Below are 16,504 nucleotides of genomic sequence, written 5' to 3'. Positions count from 1 at the left end.
ATGTGTCATGTGTCTGTACTTGTGTCTGTCCTGTCAACACCTGTGCTTGCCTAATCTAAGTCATCTGTGCTGCTTGTGCATCGCTGTGCATCGCTGTGCTGTCATGTCATGTGTCATTTGTACTTGTACTTGTTTACCTGTATGTCCTAAATGTTTTGTGCCCTACTGACAAATAAAGTAGTATTGTATCTCTCAGGGCGGGGTTGACCATGGAGGCGTATCAGACGATATCTCTCAGGGCGGGGCTGACCATGGAGGCGTATCAGATGATTACATTTATTTAACCTCCAATAAGGTTAAATAAATGTAAAATACAAAAGTATAAAATATACAATTCCTTCCCCAGCTCAGGTCAGAGGAAAGCACAGCCGCATTTTGAAATGAACAAACACGAATAGGGAATAAAAACATTTGAGACGGGGACATGTTGGAGACTGATAATAGCTCTAAATTAGATTGGTTTAATGAATGTCATGAGTTGGAGCGCTGTGTTTTGGAGGCTGCTTTGAGTTAAGGACAAAGCCGGGCGTTCTTGAAGTTTGTTGACCGTTTGGATATGGAGCAAAAGGAGGAGGAATGAGTCGGGAGGAAATAATGTTTTAGAAAATATATTTCTCCAGCCTCATTTCTACCAGCTCTATCGTTGAAGCGCAGAGGGTGTGTCGTATGGCACAGAGAGAATGCGCATGCGTGAGCGAACCCCAGCCATGAGCGTTTCCTCACAAGACGCCTCTCGTCTCGTCTCTTCAGGTAGCAGCTGAATTACCCCACAGGTATTGTATGACGTTATTTTGGATGTGTGTGTGTGTGTGTGTGGGTGTGTGGATGTTTGTGTGTGTGTGTTTGTGCATTGTAAGATGCAGTGCTGCAGATTAACGTGCAAATTAAAAAATGCGGGACAGACCGTACAACTGCACAGAGGAAAACATGCATTGACAGCTGCTAGCCTGCTAGCGGAGTTAGCCTGAGGAACCTCTTAATCCGCTCTGTGCATGTATTTGCATTGTGTTTGCATTGTGTTTGCGGTTTGAAGTGATTTAAATGGCTACCGTAATTATTTCGGGATGGTTTACTCTCAAAGAATAACGTCACATTGAAAGCAGGCTAACCATTCAAGCTGTGTGTGTGTGTGTGTGTGTGTGTGTGTGTGTGTGTGTGTGTGTGTGTGTGTGTGTGTGTGTGTGTGTGTGTGTGTGTGTGTGTGTGTGTGTGTGTGTGTGTATAGCCTTTGCTGTGTGTGTGTGTGTGTGTGTGTGTGTGTGTGTGTGTGTGTGTGTGTGTGTGTGTGTGTGTGTGTATAGCCTTTGCAGTGTGTGTGTGTGTGTGTGTGTGTGTGTGTGTGTGTATAGCCTTTGCAGTGTGTGTGTGTGTGTGTGTGTGTGTGTGTGTGTGTGTGTGTGTGTGTGTGTGTGTGTGTGTGTGTGTGTGTGTGTAGCCTTTGCTGTGTGTGTGTGTGTGTGTGTGTGTGTATAGCCTTTGCAGTGTGTGTGTGTGTGTGTGTGTGTGCAGCCTTTGCAGTGTGTGACCACTGCTTGTCACATAAGTGTGTGTGTGTGTGTGTGTGTGTGTGTGTGTGTGTGTGTGTGTGTGTGTGTGTGTGTGTGTGTGTATGTGTATAGCCTTTGCTGTGTGTGTGTGTGTGTGTGTGTGTGTGTGTGTGTGTGTGTGTGTGTGTGTGTGTGTGTGTATAGCCTTTGCAGTGTGTGTGTGTGTGTGTGTGTGTGTGTGTGTGTGTATAGCCTTTGCAGTGTGTGTGTGTGTGTGTGTGTGTGTGTGTGTGTGTGTGTGTGTGTGTGTGTGTGTGTGTGTGTGTGTAGCCTTTGCTGTGTGTGTGTGTGTGTGTGTGTGTGTATAGCCTTTGCAGTGTGTGTGTGTGTGTGTGTGTGTGCAGCCTTTGCAGTGTGTGACCACTGCTTGTCACATAAGTGTGTGTGTGTGTGTGTGTGTGTGTGTGTGTGTGTGTGTGTGTGTGTGTGTGTGTGTGTGTGTGTGTGTGTGTGTGTGTGTGTGACCAATGCTTGTCCAATACCAGTGTGCCACTTAAACATGTTGTGCAAATGCAGTTCAAACTGTGTTTTGGTGGCAGTGTGGTTAATGTGTATTCTGAACAGATCGATTTTAAAGAACCCTGTGTTTAGGGTCATGAGCTGTGTTTGGGGTGTGTGCGGGACGGGTCGTAAGCTGTGCTAAGGGGTGTGCGGGTCGTGAGCTATGTTTAGGGGGTGTTGCTGCGACTCAAGCAAACTGCGCTGCCTCCTTGTAGTTTTTCGCTGGCGGAGGAAAAGGGAGGTTTGGTCGGCAGGTTCTGGGGAACTGGTTTAATCATGTTGGTCCGCACAGAGTCTATCATGTGACTTTGGGGGGGGAAATTAACGTATGATGTCTTCGAAATGTTTAGGATAAGGTAAGTGAACTATGAATTACAGGTATGACGTTTCTTCAATGCTTATGTACCTGCATTTGGTAAGATATGGTTAAATTGGGCAACTATGTTAAAAATGGTTAAGTTTGGGTATTGGATCATAGATGGTAAAGTTATAGAAGATGGTTATTGTTGCGTTCCAGTATATGTTAGATATGGCTAGGTTAGGTTGTGGTGTGGTTACTGTCAGGGTAAGGGTTTGGTGTGGTTACAGTCAGAGTAAGGTAGTGGTTACAGTCAGGGTAAGGGTGTTGTTACAGTCAGGGTAAGGGTTTGGTGTGGTTAGGGTATGGGTTTAGTTTGGTGTGGTTACAGTCAGAGTAAGGTAGTGGTTACAGTCAGGGTAAGGGTGTTGTTACAGTCAGGGTAAGGGTTTGGTTACGGTCAGATTAAGGGTTTGGTGTGGTTAGGGTATGGGTTTGGTTTGGTGTGGTTACAGTCAGGGTAAGGGTGGTCCTGCTAAAGGACCACGTTCCTCCACAAATATTTTCATCTAGAGCTTGGGAACCAATTCAGCATCCTCCCAGCCTCCATAACCTGAGAACACGTGAGGCATCTCTCTGCACAAAAGGTCGTCTTATCTCGTCGTCTGGTCACATGTCCCCACCCATTGAAAATGGATGCCACAGTTTATAAAACTGGTATGCTATCTGCCAAATTATTCTTTGACTATTTGTAGTTCCAAAAGGAATGTCTTCATCTCCATTTCCTGTCACTTTTCTTAGAATTCTTGCCAATAAACTTGTCAGTTGTAGAGGGCAATAAAACACACACACACACACACACACACAGATGGAGGTCAACAAGGCTTTGACTTTTGCTTGTTAACCCTTAGCTTCTTCCTCTAGCGTAGCAGGATTAGGACCTACTGTATATGTGTCCGTGTGCCAGGGGAGCCGTGACCGTACCGCCCAAACAGACGCTGCAAATGTACTTTTAGTGGATGGTCGACGCATGCCGCGACGCGTCAAAATAGGGCAGGACAAAAGTGGGTTAACTTGAGTAACTCCATGATGCGAACAGACCGTGCGAAGCGCATTCAGCCATGTGGTTGACAACCACCATCCAGTGATCCATGGTGTAATGTTTTTTTTGCTCTTGCTTCTAGCCAGCAGCATGGGAGGCTAGTACCAGTAGCCAGGTCATCTACTCACTGAAGGACCGAAGGGCCAGTCTGACCCCCCCCCCCCCCCCCCCCCTCAGCCCAGCCAACGGTAGGTCTCAGGCCAACACTAAAGCACCCCCAACCTAATCCAATTCACATCCATATGATCTTACAGAAGACCCTGTTATCCCAAATGGGCAATGCAAGAGCATTTGTCTGTTTTCTTTAACTTCTGTGTGTACCCATACCTGGTATGAGTGTGCCATGTCAGACTCAGCTGTACTCAAGGACAGAAGACCTAAATGATTTCCAACTAGGCCTGGGCCATTGTTTTCGGTTATTTGATACATTTGCATTTTTCCTTTCCTACGCTTTGTGAAACGGCTTGAACCCAAAAAAAACATTTTTAGACTCAGCAGATTTGTTTTGCCTTAAAGAGCAAGTAAAGTGGCTGCCTCAGCTGGGATTTAAACATCTATTTATATGTAATCTATTTGTGTGTGTGTGCAAGCTGTACTGTCAGAAAGGTAGAAGGAATCGGAGCAACTATAGGTTGATAGATTAAAGGTCCCATGGCATGAAATGTTCACTTTATGAGGTTTTCTAACATTAATATGAGTTCCCCTAGCCTGCCTATGGTCCCCCAGTAGCTAAAATTGCATTAGGTGTAAAACAAGCAGTAGGTATCTTGCTCAGCCTTTGAAAAAATGAAAGCTCAAACGTGTCGATTTGGGATCTGGCCCCATATGTCGTCATATGGGGCCAGGTTACCTCCCCTTTCTCAGCTTGGCCCGCCCAGAGAATTTGGCCCACCAATGAGACAATGAGCTAGGACCTTTGCGAGCGCACTGTAACGCAAGTCTTTTGTTATTTGGATAACCAATCTGCTGTTGGTGTTATGGCGCATAACACGCAACACAATAACGCAAGCTTGCATAAAGCTCCCATTTGGTGAAAAGACAGTTGGTTTGCTTCCACTAAGATTTGTGGCGTTTCTGGCTGACATTGTCATTGTTTTTTTTACAAAGAACATTTATTTGAGTCTACCTGATGATCCAAGTTTTGTGGCACCAAAGAATTTGGATACTCTCGTGAAACTAATAAACCAATCTGTTGATCCTATCTCCCCCCGTCTCCAGCTACCCCCCCCCCCGCTCCCCTCACCATGTCTGAGGAGGACCGCGGCCCCTTCGTGGACTGGGCCCTGCTGGGCGTGACCCCCGAGACCGGCGCGCCCGCCAAGCTGGACCTGAGGGACCTGAAGCAGCAGGCGCGGCAGGGCCAGTGGTCCCGCAGCCACGCCCTGCACTGCCAGGCCTACCGCCACCTCATCGGCGCCGTCCCCTGCCGCGCCGTCACGCCCGACGCCGCCGTCTACCGCGACCTCATGGCCGGCGCCGCCCACAAGCCCGCCTCCGCCTTCCCCCTGCCCGAGTTTGTGGACGACAGCCCCGTGCCGCGCTACGCCCTGCGGGCCGAGGCGGTGGCGTCGGTGCACCGCGTGCTCTCCTGCGTGGCGGGCCAGTTCCCCGACATCTCGCACTGCCCGGCGCTGCCCGCCGTGGCGGCGCTGCTGCTGCACTTCAGCGCCGACGAGGCGGCGTGCTTCGAGCTGACCAGCCGCCTGCTGGCGTGCAACGAGCCGGGCCGGCGGCTGCTGGACCAGACCTACCTGGCCCACCGCTCGTCCTGCATGACCTTCGGCGACCTGGCCAACAAGCACTGCCCCGCCGCGCACAAGCTGGTGGTGGGCGCGGCGCGCGACGCGCCCGAGGTGTACGGCGACTGGCAGAGCTGGGTGCTGGGCGACCTGCCGTTCGGCCACGCGGCCCGCGTGCTGGACGTGTTCCTGGTGGAGGGCTACAAGGTGCTGTACCGCGTGGCGCTGGCGCTCCTCAAGTTCTATCGCAAGCACAAGGCCGGGGCGGCGGCGGCGGCGGCGGCGGCGGCGGCGGCGGGGGGCGGGGCGCAGCCGGCGGCGGCGGCGGCGCAGCAGCAGCAGCAGGAGTCCTCGGCGGTGAGGGAGGACATCCAGGCCTTCGTGAGGAACATCGGCGCGGCGGTGACGCCGGAGAAGCTGCTGGAGAAGGCCTTCTCCATCCGCCTGTTCAGCCGCAAGGAGATCGCCCTGCTGCAGGCGGCCAACGAGAGGTCGCTGCAGCAGAAGGGCATCACCGTCAAGCAGAAGCGGTACGCCAGCGGGCCGCCGGGGGGCCCGGGAGCGCTCATCGGCTCTGACAACGCGCTGCCACTCAACCAGTCAAACTCACATTAGTCCTTAACATCTTGAGATTGATCTTTGAATAGATGCCTTCTTAATTCTTCAGTAGATGTCTATAAATGTGGGCGCCATTTGGGGTTATGGAAGTTCACTTTCTAGCCTCCCAAGCTGATACCAGGCTGCCATCTGCCCTCTCAATTAATTTTTAGTCCAATGGACTATTTTCTCTCTTTCTTTTGCTCTGTTTGCCATTTCATTTGTCTGTTGCTTTACACTAATATTTCCCGTTTGCAAACGTTAGTTATTTTTCTGTTTTATTCCACCATGCATATTCTTCCATCCTCCATCTTGTGTTCACGCCTCCTCGCTCTCTGCTCCCACAGAGCCAGGTGGGTTATCTTCTACCGCTTCCCATCTCCTCTTCTCTCCTCTCCTCCCCTCTCCTTTCCTCTTCCTTATCTCTGCTCAAGCTCCTCTTCCCCTCTCACTCTCCGTCTGTTGTGCCTCAAGCCCTCCTCTTGTTTGTGAGTAGACGTAGATGTAGATTCATGCTGAAAACACACGTTACACGCACTGACACTCGTCAGTGCGTGACCTGCATCTTTGCTGAACTGCCTGCCTTAAAGTGTAAAGGGGGGGGGGTGGGGGGGATAATGTTTCAGAACGGATTGTACATAAAGGATGAGCAATGTCTGCTGCATTGAAAATATGTTAAAGTAAGATATCTGTGTGAAAAAGTCATTGAAATGCACTGCTGATTAGCGTCCCGGCCAACTGAAACACATTCATTTGATTTTGCCAAGAGCATTCAATTTATTCTCGTGTCTCGCTGTCGAAAACAAACAAACACTATGTTTGTTCCCGACCAATCAGAGATGACGTGAAGATAATCTCTGCAGACAGGGCGACGCGTTGCTCAGGCAGAGCTGCATGTCCTCGTCCGGCCAAAAGATCCATTATAATCATTGCCTCTCTTTCCCTCTCCCTCCTCCTTTGCATATTGCACCGTCCATATATCTTCTGCCTTTCCCCCTTCACTCTCTTCTTCCCTCTCTTCCTCTCTCGCTCCTCTCCTCTCCCCCCTCCAGGCGTAACGTGCAGCTGTCCCTGAACCCCGACACCTTCTCCTCTGAGATCGTCAGTGCCAAGGAGATGCGTGATGTCTGGGCGTGGATCCCTGAGCGCTTCGCCCTGTGCCAACCTCAACTCGTCTTCACCACCGCCACGCACGGCTGCAGCCTCAACCGGTACGTACCCCCCCCCCCCCCCCCACTCTCCTGTTTCAGGAGAGTAAGGGAGGAGAAGGAGCGGCGGGGGTAAGGAGGAGGCTATGCAGAGTCTGGGTGAACTCTGAACAAGAGTTTTGAGTCTCTTTTGCTGAAGCTGGTGAGCGACTCTGCAGTCCTGACATCGGCAGGAAGCTCGTTCTAGCATTTGAAAAGTTGTGACCTGGTTGTTCGACCTTTGGTTGCTCTTACCGACGGCGAGGTACTTGAGCGGCGCGCTCACGGTGGGCTGGGCTGTCGGGGCGGTTCCATTGACGTGAATCTGATGCGAGCTACTACAGGGAGCCAATGGAGGTCCCGGTAAAGGGGGGTCACATGGGAGAATTTTGGCAGGTTGAACACGAGGCGCGCTGCAGCTTTCTGGATACGCTGCAAAGGTTTGGTCGTGGAGGCAGGGGGTCCAGCCAGGAGTTGCAGTAGTCTAGGAGGGAGACGACGAGCGCTTGGACTAGGAGCTAAGCTGCTTCCCTCGTGAGGAAGGGCCGGATCCTGCGGATGTTGTAAAGAGCAAATCTGCAGGATCAGGCCACCGCAGTGACGTTCGCGGTGTAGCATAGCTGACTGTAAACTGAATTTACAGTCAAGAGCAGGAGACATTTTTAGTGTCTGCTGTCATGTGACCCAACCGGGCAACGAGCTGTTGAACAGCGTATACAGTCCCTGTCAGAGTGGGTTAATATTCACCCCCCTTCCGAGAATACTGGTAGCAAAGTGCACCTTTCAATAATCATTGACTGGATTGGTATATGTTGTGTAAAAATAATTTTATCGTAACTGTGTCATAATGGCTGACAAAGGGAAAAGATGATTTTATTGTACTGTTATAACCAGCACAGTCACATGTTTTAACTTGTTCTAAACTTGTTTAGCATGTGTTCTTTATATCGTAACATTCATAACCTCTACAAATGTCCAATGAGCCTCTGAGCCTCTGGAAAGAGAGCGAGCTAAAGGAGAATCCAGAAGGACCTGGAGAGACGTGTGTGAAGGTTTTCCAGCTGCTGATCTGTCCATCATCCATTCCAAAGCCATTCCCAGTTGTGATGTCATTAATGGGTCTTCTGAAATCTCATTCCCCCCCGTTGTAAAAAAATAGGGATACGTTAACTGGGTCTGTTGACGCTTAAAATGGTATATAAGCAATATTTGTACTTCATGACAAATCACTGATAGGTTCTTGTCCCTGCATTGTCCCTCTAGGTTCTACTCCCACTGCGAGGGCTACGAACCCACCCTGCTGCTCATCAGAACCACAGCCGGAGAGGTGTGTGTGTGTGTGTGTGTGTGTGTGTGTGTGTGTGTGTGTGTGTGTGTGTGTGTGTGTGTGTGTGTGTGTGTGTGTGTGTGTGTGTGTGTGTGTGTGTGTGTGTGTGTGTGTGTGTGTGTGTGTGTATTGTTTTTGTGTGTGTGTGTGTATATTGTGTGTGTGTGTGTGTGTGTGTGTGTGTGTGTGTGTTTATATTGTTTGTGTGTGTGTGTGTGTGTTTATATTGTGTGTGTGTGTGTGTGCAGGTGTGCGGGGCGTTCCTCTCCACAGACTGGGAGGAGCGTAAGAGAGGAGGGAACAAGCTGAGCTTCTTCGGGACGGGGGAGTGCTTTGTGTTCAGGGTCAGTAGAACTTCACTCACTCACTCAGCGGCTCTCTGTGAAGTCTAATTAAAGTTCTAAATCTCACACGGCTACTTATGAGTTAAAAGTTGACGTATCTTTGATTGGTCAAAGCGATGCCTGATGCCTCTCTATATCTGACTATTGGTGAGTGTTTCTGACTTCCTGCCAGGGCTTTCTGGGTTCAAAGCCCAATGTACATACTACCTAGAGGCCCTTTACCCCTGCCTGCTCCTGAGTCTGACGTCAGCGTCAGTTCCTTTTGGAATAAAGGGACATAGATGAAGTAGTAACTAGTTAGTAAGAACAACTTGGCTTCTAAATTGTTGGCGTAGTTATTCAGTCTTGTCACTAGATGGAGCCGCACTACAGAAATTCACTAAACAATTTAAATATTGAGGTGGTCAATTTACATTTAACCTTACATTTTGGAGGATTTGCAAAACGTTTACATTTTAGACAGTGTTGTCCATTTCCAATGATGGAAGTTTTTACTTTTCCCATGTGTACAACTCTGTATTTGCACTACCAACATTCACCAGAATACTAGCCAAACAAATAGGAAAGGAAGATGAGTCAGTGAGTACAACGTCTGTATTCAGCCTTTCCCAATCAGAAAGGTCTCGTGCTCTCCGACTAGAGGTCTGGTAGAATACGATAGAAGATGCAGAATGGGAATCAAATAAATTCACGTACCTTTGTTTTGATTTCAAGTCGTAGACAACAAAAGTTACAAATGTGTGATTTTATATACAAAATGTCTTCAATAAATGTCTCTGTAAAATTACTCAAAAAAGTACAACAAGTCCAACATAATTTCCAAATATATATATCTAATATATTTATATCTATCTAATAATTGATCTAATATATTCCCTGATGAAGTCACTTATCCAGTGTGATAAATGACATGGTCCCAGCTAAGATTTACTCAACCATTATCAATTAGATGAAGATAAACAGATGAGGCCGGCCATGAAGAGTTACCAGCATAATCTCTTGAATTATGTAACCCAGATGAAGGGTTACCAGTATAATCTCTTGTAATGTAACCCAGTTGAATGGTAACCAGTATAATCTCTTGTAATGTAACCCAGTTGAATGGTAACCAGTATAATCTCTTGTAATGTAACCCAGTTGAATGGTAACCAGTATAATCTCTTGTAATGTAACCCAGTTGAATGGTAACCAGTATAATCTCTTGTCACCCAGATGAAGCCTGAGATGGAGCGCTATGAGTGGGTGGTGATCCGCCATCCTGAGCTGGCCTCCGCAGTCAAGACGGGCGGCCAGGAGGGGTCTGACGAGGTCGGGGGTCAGAGCTCAGATGGCAGCAGCTCCCTGCAACAGCCGGAGAGACCAGCGGGGGAGCTGTCCCCCTTCCTGGCTGCTCGCCACTTCAACCTCAACTCCCGGAACACGTCCATGTTCATGGCCGGGAGCTTTGACTCCATCATAGTTGGTGAGTGGCCGCACAGACTGGAAGACATTATAAACAAACGGACCAAACTACGCTCCAATGCAGTGGGTGAGTGGGATGGACGTGCAGACAGATATACTAGAGTCCATTGTATTGTGTGAGTGGATGGACAGACAATCAGACAGCAGTCCAGCACAGTGGTTGAGTGCAATGGACAGAGTCCATTATAGTTGTGGGTGAGTGGGACAAAATATTTTAATTTGTAAGAAGTAACTAGCCAACATATGTTCAATACTTGTATTCGTGTACTTGGCAGGTTTAAATGTAGCGTAGATAAGTGTGTGTGAGAGTTAACTATTGAACACTTTGGTGGAAAGGTGTGGTCATCGTTTCCATATCATGGTTCTACATTGCATTAAGCACTGGTGCTCTGTCTAATAGGGAATGGATCTTTTTTTTTTGTGATGGAACAATTTATAAGAGATATTTTCTTATTCAGGCATCCTCCTTTAAAACTTGTTTTGTTCATAAATTGAAAAATGAACCCCTTTTCACTGTGAATACTCAAAAGTTCAAAAGTTCAAAAGTTGCCACACAGGGTTGGAGTTCCCCGTGTTCCGTGAGGAGAGCAAGAAGTTGTGATATGTAGAAAAAATTGTCACATGACCGTGTGTGACTGGATGTTGAGCTAAGAAGGGAAGGAAGATTTGACACGGCAGCATAATTTGACTTGACAGTTTAGATTTAGATGCATACCCATTTTAAACTAGGTTTATTAACAATATTTATTTTTGAAGCACTTTTGGTCATATTTGTTGAACTTTTATTTACATCCGGACAGCAATAAATAAGTCAAATGCTCTGACAAAAATAAGAAAATAAAGTGTCCTTATGGAAAGGATCCCTTAAGAGAGAGGCAAATCTTTACTTTACACCTTTCACCGGAGCCAGGCTGCTATTGTTTCTTACCAAGTCAAGGAGAGGAGAGACTGGGTGAACATGAGGGAGAGTTAGACAGAGGTGGCCAGCAGGAGCTGGTTGTGTTGGATGACCGAAAGCGTCGCTTCGTGTTATTTAAATGTGTAAATGTTATTCAAATTGTGAAACAGCTGTCAGCATTAGTCACTTGAACTCAAAATTATGGCAAAATAGGGTTAAGAAAATTATCCTTTTAACTAGTGCTATTAACCATAACTCCTACTATTAACATTAACTTCTACTATAAACTGGGGTGCCTACTAGGGGTGGGAAAATACAAATTTAATTTTAAAAAGAAAATAATAATAATGTTTTTTTATTAAATGTGTTAGCCTGCTGCAGAGCGCTACAGAAAACTCCTTTCTGCCTGCGGGTTCTGTGCGCAGAGAACCGACTTTATCTAATATAAAATATTAGATAAGGTAATTCATCTGTTGATTGTCTCTAATGATCATCGCACAAGTAGGAAGTGATTAGCAAACTCTGAGTAGCAAAGTCAGATGTGTATATATACTGTATATATTTTTGAAAATCCCACATGGAAATGTACATTAAAAATGAATGAATAAATCGAGATGCATTGAGATGCATCGATAATCGAATTGTTGACCTCGGAATCTAATTGTGAGGGGCCAAGAGATTCCCACCCCTAGTGCCCACCTGCTAGTTGCATTTAAGTGTTGTTGCTTTGCTGATGTGCGACGTGGTGGTGCTGTCTGTCTGTCCAGGAGGGGGCGAGGGCAACGCGCTCTACATCGACTCTGAGCTGAACCACGGCCGCACGGGCAGCTGCACCACCTTCGACAACCCCCCGCTGTGCTCCGAGAGCTTCCAGGTGGCTCTGTTGGAGGTCTGGGGCTTCCAGGACACCATGGCCCCCGAATGAAGACACGCACACACGCACACACGCACACACGCACGCACGCACGCACGCGCACACACACACACACACACACACACACACACACACACACACACACACACACACACACACACACACACACACACACACACACACACACACACACACACACACACACACACATTAAATAACGGTGAGGGCTTTCCACAACAGTCAACAAATACCTACTGCTCATGCGTATATATTCAAACAATGTGTCTTCATTTAAATACAATTCCAATCATTAAAGTACTTTAATACGTGTTATACGTATTCACTCACAACTAGACGTCCATGGAAAAACAGTCCAAACCATAGTTAGAAAACCAACATCCGTCCCTCCAAATACGTTTTAAAACATTGTTTACTATTGCGTTTTTTATTTATTATCGTCGGGTACAATTTAAAAGATATGTTTTTGTATAACCATATATGTTTTAAAATTGTTATTGTCTTGATGTCATGGCATTGGCATTTACAAGTATTGATGTAGTTGCATAAAACTACGTGCTATACTAATACTACGTAAAACTACATACCACTATTCAGCGACTATTGATTTGCTGTTTCTCGAGTTTCGTGTCAGGATGTGATCTGCATTAGCACTGAGCTCACATAACGATGGAGAATGAAAGGATGTGCAGCCTGACTGAGGTCATCAACCAATGCTACCATCCTGGAGCTAAGTGTGGTGGTCCTATAGAGTGGGGTTGGGTGGGTACTAGGTCTGATGGAAAGGGCATGGTTGTGAGGACTCTGTTCTGACAGATTGGTCTGCTGTGATGACAGGAGATCTGTTGAACCCAGGTTGGCTAGGAGGTCTGCTTTCATTTGATTATGTTGGGTTATCCAGCTACCCAGACTAGAGCTCTGTGCAGGGAACACCAAGCTAGCTGAAGCTTCGTACATGGGTTGTAACACATGACACACGACTTCCTCTGCAGTACCTAACCTGCGGTGGTTGAGGCAATAGGCAAATTGGTTTTACCACAATTATGTTTTCCAGCTGCAATCGAGTAGATGAACCATCGTTGAGGGTGTGTGGTGATGCTGGTTTGACCGTGCACATTTATTATTTCTCAGGTGTGCAGCCTGCTAAAGGCTGCTAAAACCAGCCGCCATCCACACACTCCCCAACCATGAACATAAGTTGGCGTGTCCACCCATAGAGACCAGCCTACCCGGTGGACTGTAGTAGGCTGATCTCTCAATCATCCATCGGCGTGGACACTCACTTATTGCTTTAGGGTAGATTGAAATGGCTTTTAATGGCTATTCACCATCACACCTAGTAATAAAGGGGCCCTTTAATCATCAATCACTTCCCCAACTATGTGTTGGTCGTCAAGGTTGATGCGTGATGCATGGGCGGTATCACGTGTGCGTTCAGCTGAAGCCCAACACACACCGGCGCAGAAGCGGCGCGTCAAAAAGAACGCTTAAAGAATGCAAAAAATAACGCGATTATTTCCGACTACAACCAGTACGTCGGAAATAATGGGAGCGTTCTTTTGACACACCGCTTCGGCGCCAGTGTGTGTTGGGCTTAATACTGCTACTTAGTGGTTGGTTAAGCCGTTGGAATGAGAGACCAGAGGGGACTGGTCTAGTAGTAGGGATCAGGTGTACGCCCACGTGTGTGTCTGAACCCGTCTCTCTGGGGAGATCCTGGAAGTGGATTTGGTGCTTTGTTTTTGTGTTCATATTGAATATGCAAATGTGGGTTCCGGGCTCCCGGTTGTGAAGTGTTTGTGGGGAATGTCTAGTTGTTGTGTGGGCGGTTTGCTGAAAAATGTGTGTACTTTGTACTGGAAGTGTACGATTTTGAATAACTTCACAGTATTTCAAATCCAACGTGGTGTATTTTCTGTCTATTGCACTGTACATCTGTCTCTAGCCATCTGTTATCTGCCTCTCTTGCTAACCTCTCTGTCCTTCTCCCTCTATCTAGCTCTCAGTCTCTACATTTCTGTCTCTTTCTCTTCCATTCTCTCTGCTCGTGCGAACCTATCCGTCCAAATGTTTTGCAGAAGTCCCAGGCCATGGTGTGGTTTTTGAATGTCGCCGTCATCCGCAAACTACCAATGTATTGTAAATGTGCTGCAGTCCTACTACTATCCCTCCAGTAAATCTGAAGTCCTTGATCCCTGCTGGTAGTGTTTGTTGTGTAGATGTTGAGGACTTTGTCTCGCCGTCTCAGCCACGAGAGACAGGAACACTTTCACAGTTTGGTAGAAGACTTCTCTACCAATATGTTGACCTGACCTTTGAACCTCTCTGCCACCAACTGCTTCCTCTGTGCTACAGCTAAGTCAAGGAGGTAAAGTATGAATATAAATGTTGGATGTACTAATAATGATGACATCTATGTGTTTGGAGTGAATATGTCAATACTGAGAACCTTACCTTGTCAGTACAGAGCTGTTTCCAAATAAAAGTGGTACTGGAGATTTTTCTGAGAGATCCTTAATTATTTATTTTATTTTTATTTATTTATTTATTTAGTTGATAGGGACAATGCTCATTGATTGACAAACAAGTTTCTTGCTGTAAATAAGTTGGCTGCAAATGCTAATTTCCATCTGTTGTCCCTAACCAGATCTCAAAAGGCAACCTAAAATACAATGACTGATAAAATATAGAACAGAAATTAAAAAAACAATATAAACACACCATCAAACAGATGCTGACATTGCATACCTCACACTACACCCTCCACATATTAATGGCAACACACAGTAAGGATACAGTATGAATACAGTATGAATACAGAAATAAAAAATATATTTTCTGTATGTGCAGTCTCCTCTGGTGGTTGCTCTTATGAACTGGCGCAGTGGTGGTGGAACAAGCCCATGAAGAGAAATGTCTAAAGTTTTCAAAACTAAACAAATTATGCTTTTGCACTATGAGGAAATGGTGATAACTGTTGGCCTTAAGGTCCAGTGTTTTTAATGCCTGTTTATAGAGGGACTCAAGTGGTAGCAAAGTTGTTTTATTAGTTTTAACCAGCTAGTTAAACAGTAAATAAAATGTGTGAAGATCATGTAAGAAGAGCTTTGCAGCCTTCATTGGTAAATCTGGTCTTATATGCCTAAAATTTGTAAGGTTAAATTTGATGGTATTGGCAACCTTTTTTGCATGTTTTTGAAATGAGAGTTGGGAGTCTAGGATGATTCCCAAATATTTGAAGTCAGGCACCACTCTGACCTTGCCTTGCTTAAATATGACATCAGGGTCATGGGACACAGTAGTTTGTCTTGTAGAGTACATACAAACAGTTTTGCTTATATTCAGATGTAAGCATGAATTGGTTAGCCAGTTGGATATTTGTTTGTTTATTTTTTGCATGCACATAGAGGACAGTGTCATCTGCGTACATTTGTATGTGTACAGATGGACAAACTGTAGGAAGATCATTAATGTGAAGACTGAACAGAAGGGGGCCCAGTATACATCCTTGAGGGACACCTATTTTACAGCTTAGGTATGTAGACTGAGTGTTATTAATGTGTGTATTTTGTTTTCTGCCAGTTAAATGTTTTTATCCATTTCTTGGCATCCCCAGAGAAATTAAAATAAGAACGTTTTGACAAAGGGACTTCAGGATCGACAGTGTCAAATGCTTTCTTTAAATCTAAAAATACTGCACCCTCTATGCCTCCTTTATCTAATTTCATTTTTATGTTTTCAATTAAAAAGCAGTTGGCTGTTTCTGTGGAGTGATTACTGGGTGCAGTGGTGTATGGCCTTTGTTAAGATGAGTGGTCAGCTTCTTCGCCACCCATTTCTCGTCTGCCTTGGAGATCACAGGTATTAGTATACTAATGGGCCTGTAGTTCTCCACCCGTGTTTTATCACCGGCCTTGTAGATGGGGGTTACCACAGCTGTTTTTCAGGAACTTGGGACAATGCCTTGTTTCATTTATAAATTAATTAGGTGGGTAATCGGCGGAGTTATACATTTTTTTAAATCAAGGCCATAGGCATCTTTAGCTTTTGAGTTTCTTAAGGAGTTTATGGTGTTCTCTACCTCTAGTTCACTAATTTCCTCAATTTGAAAAATGGGTTTGTCATGATCAATAGGAATGCTCACTATATTACTAATAGTACAATTATGTGCCAGTTCCTCAACTGATTGGATAAAAAGAAAAAAATAAGTGCTAGCTATAATGTCATCTTCTCTGTAAGATTCCTTTTAATTTCAGTTCAAGTGCCTTTGTGCAATGCTGAATGTCTCTTCCAATTCATTTATTGAGATTCTTCCAGATTAATTTCCCATTTCCCTTTGCATCATCAATTACTTGTATATAGAAATCAGCTTTGGCTTTCCTTAAGTTTCTTACTACTCTATTTTGAAGGGATGTATAGCTATACCAGTCACTTCTAAGACCTGACTTAAGTGCTGTCTTTAGTGAGGAATCTCTGTCTTTCATCTGTTTACAGAGAACCTCATTGAGCCAAGGTGGAGTATTTTTTGTCTTGGTCTATTTGTCATGCTTCTAGATGTTATTCTATTATTAACAGTGGTTAAAAAAAGTTCCAGCTATTCTCTATGCCCTC

General features: G+C 45.8%; 1 protein-coding gene across 1 annotated transcript; it reads left to right on the top strand.

The window, feature by feature from the left end:
* The first annotated feature begins 4,676 nt into the window (after nucleotides 1-4,676).
* tbc1d24 (TBC1 domain family, member 24) lies at nucleotides 4,677-14,389 on the top strand. The gene is made up of 6 exons (XM_084485663.1): nucleotides 4,677-5,717; nucleotides 6,837-6,995; nucleotides 8,235-8,298; nucleotides 8,547-8,642; nucleotides 9,855-10,104; nucleotides 11,769-14,389. The coding sequence occupies exons 1-6, from the start codon at nucleotides 4,693-4,695 to the stop codon at nucleotides 11,924-11,926; spliced, it is 1,752 nt and encodes a 583-aa protein (XP_084341789.1). The 5' UTR covers nucleotides 4,677-4,692; the 3' UTR covers nucleotides 11,927-14,389.
* The last annotated feature ends 2,115 nt before the right edge of the window (nucleotides 14,390-16,504 follow it).

This window comes from Micromesistius poutassou (assembly GCF_964030765.1).
Source record: "Micromesistius poutassou genome assembly, chromosome: 21".
Taxonomy (NCBI): domain Eukaryota; kingdom Metazoa; phylum Chordata; class Actinopteri; order Gadiformes; family Gadidae; genus Micromesistius; species Micromesistius poutassou.
Note: the sequence above shows the minus strand (reverse complement) of the source record. Positions and strands in the feature narration are given on the sequence as shown.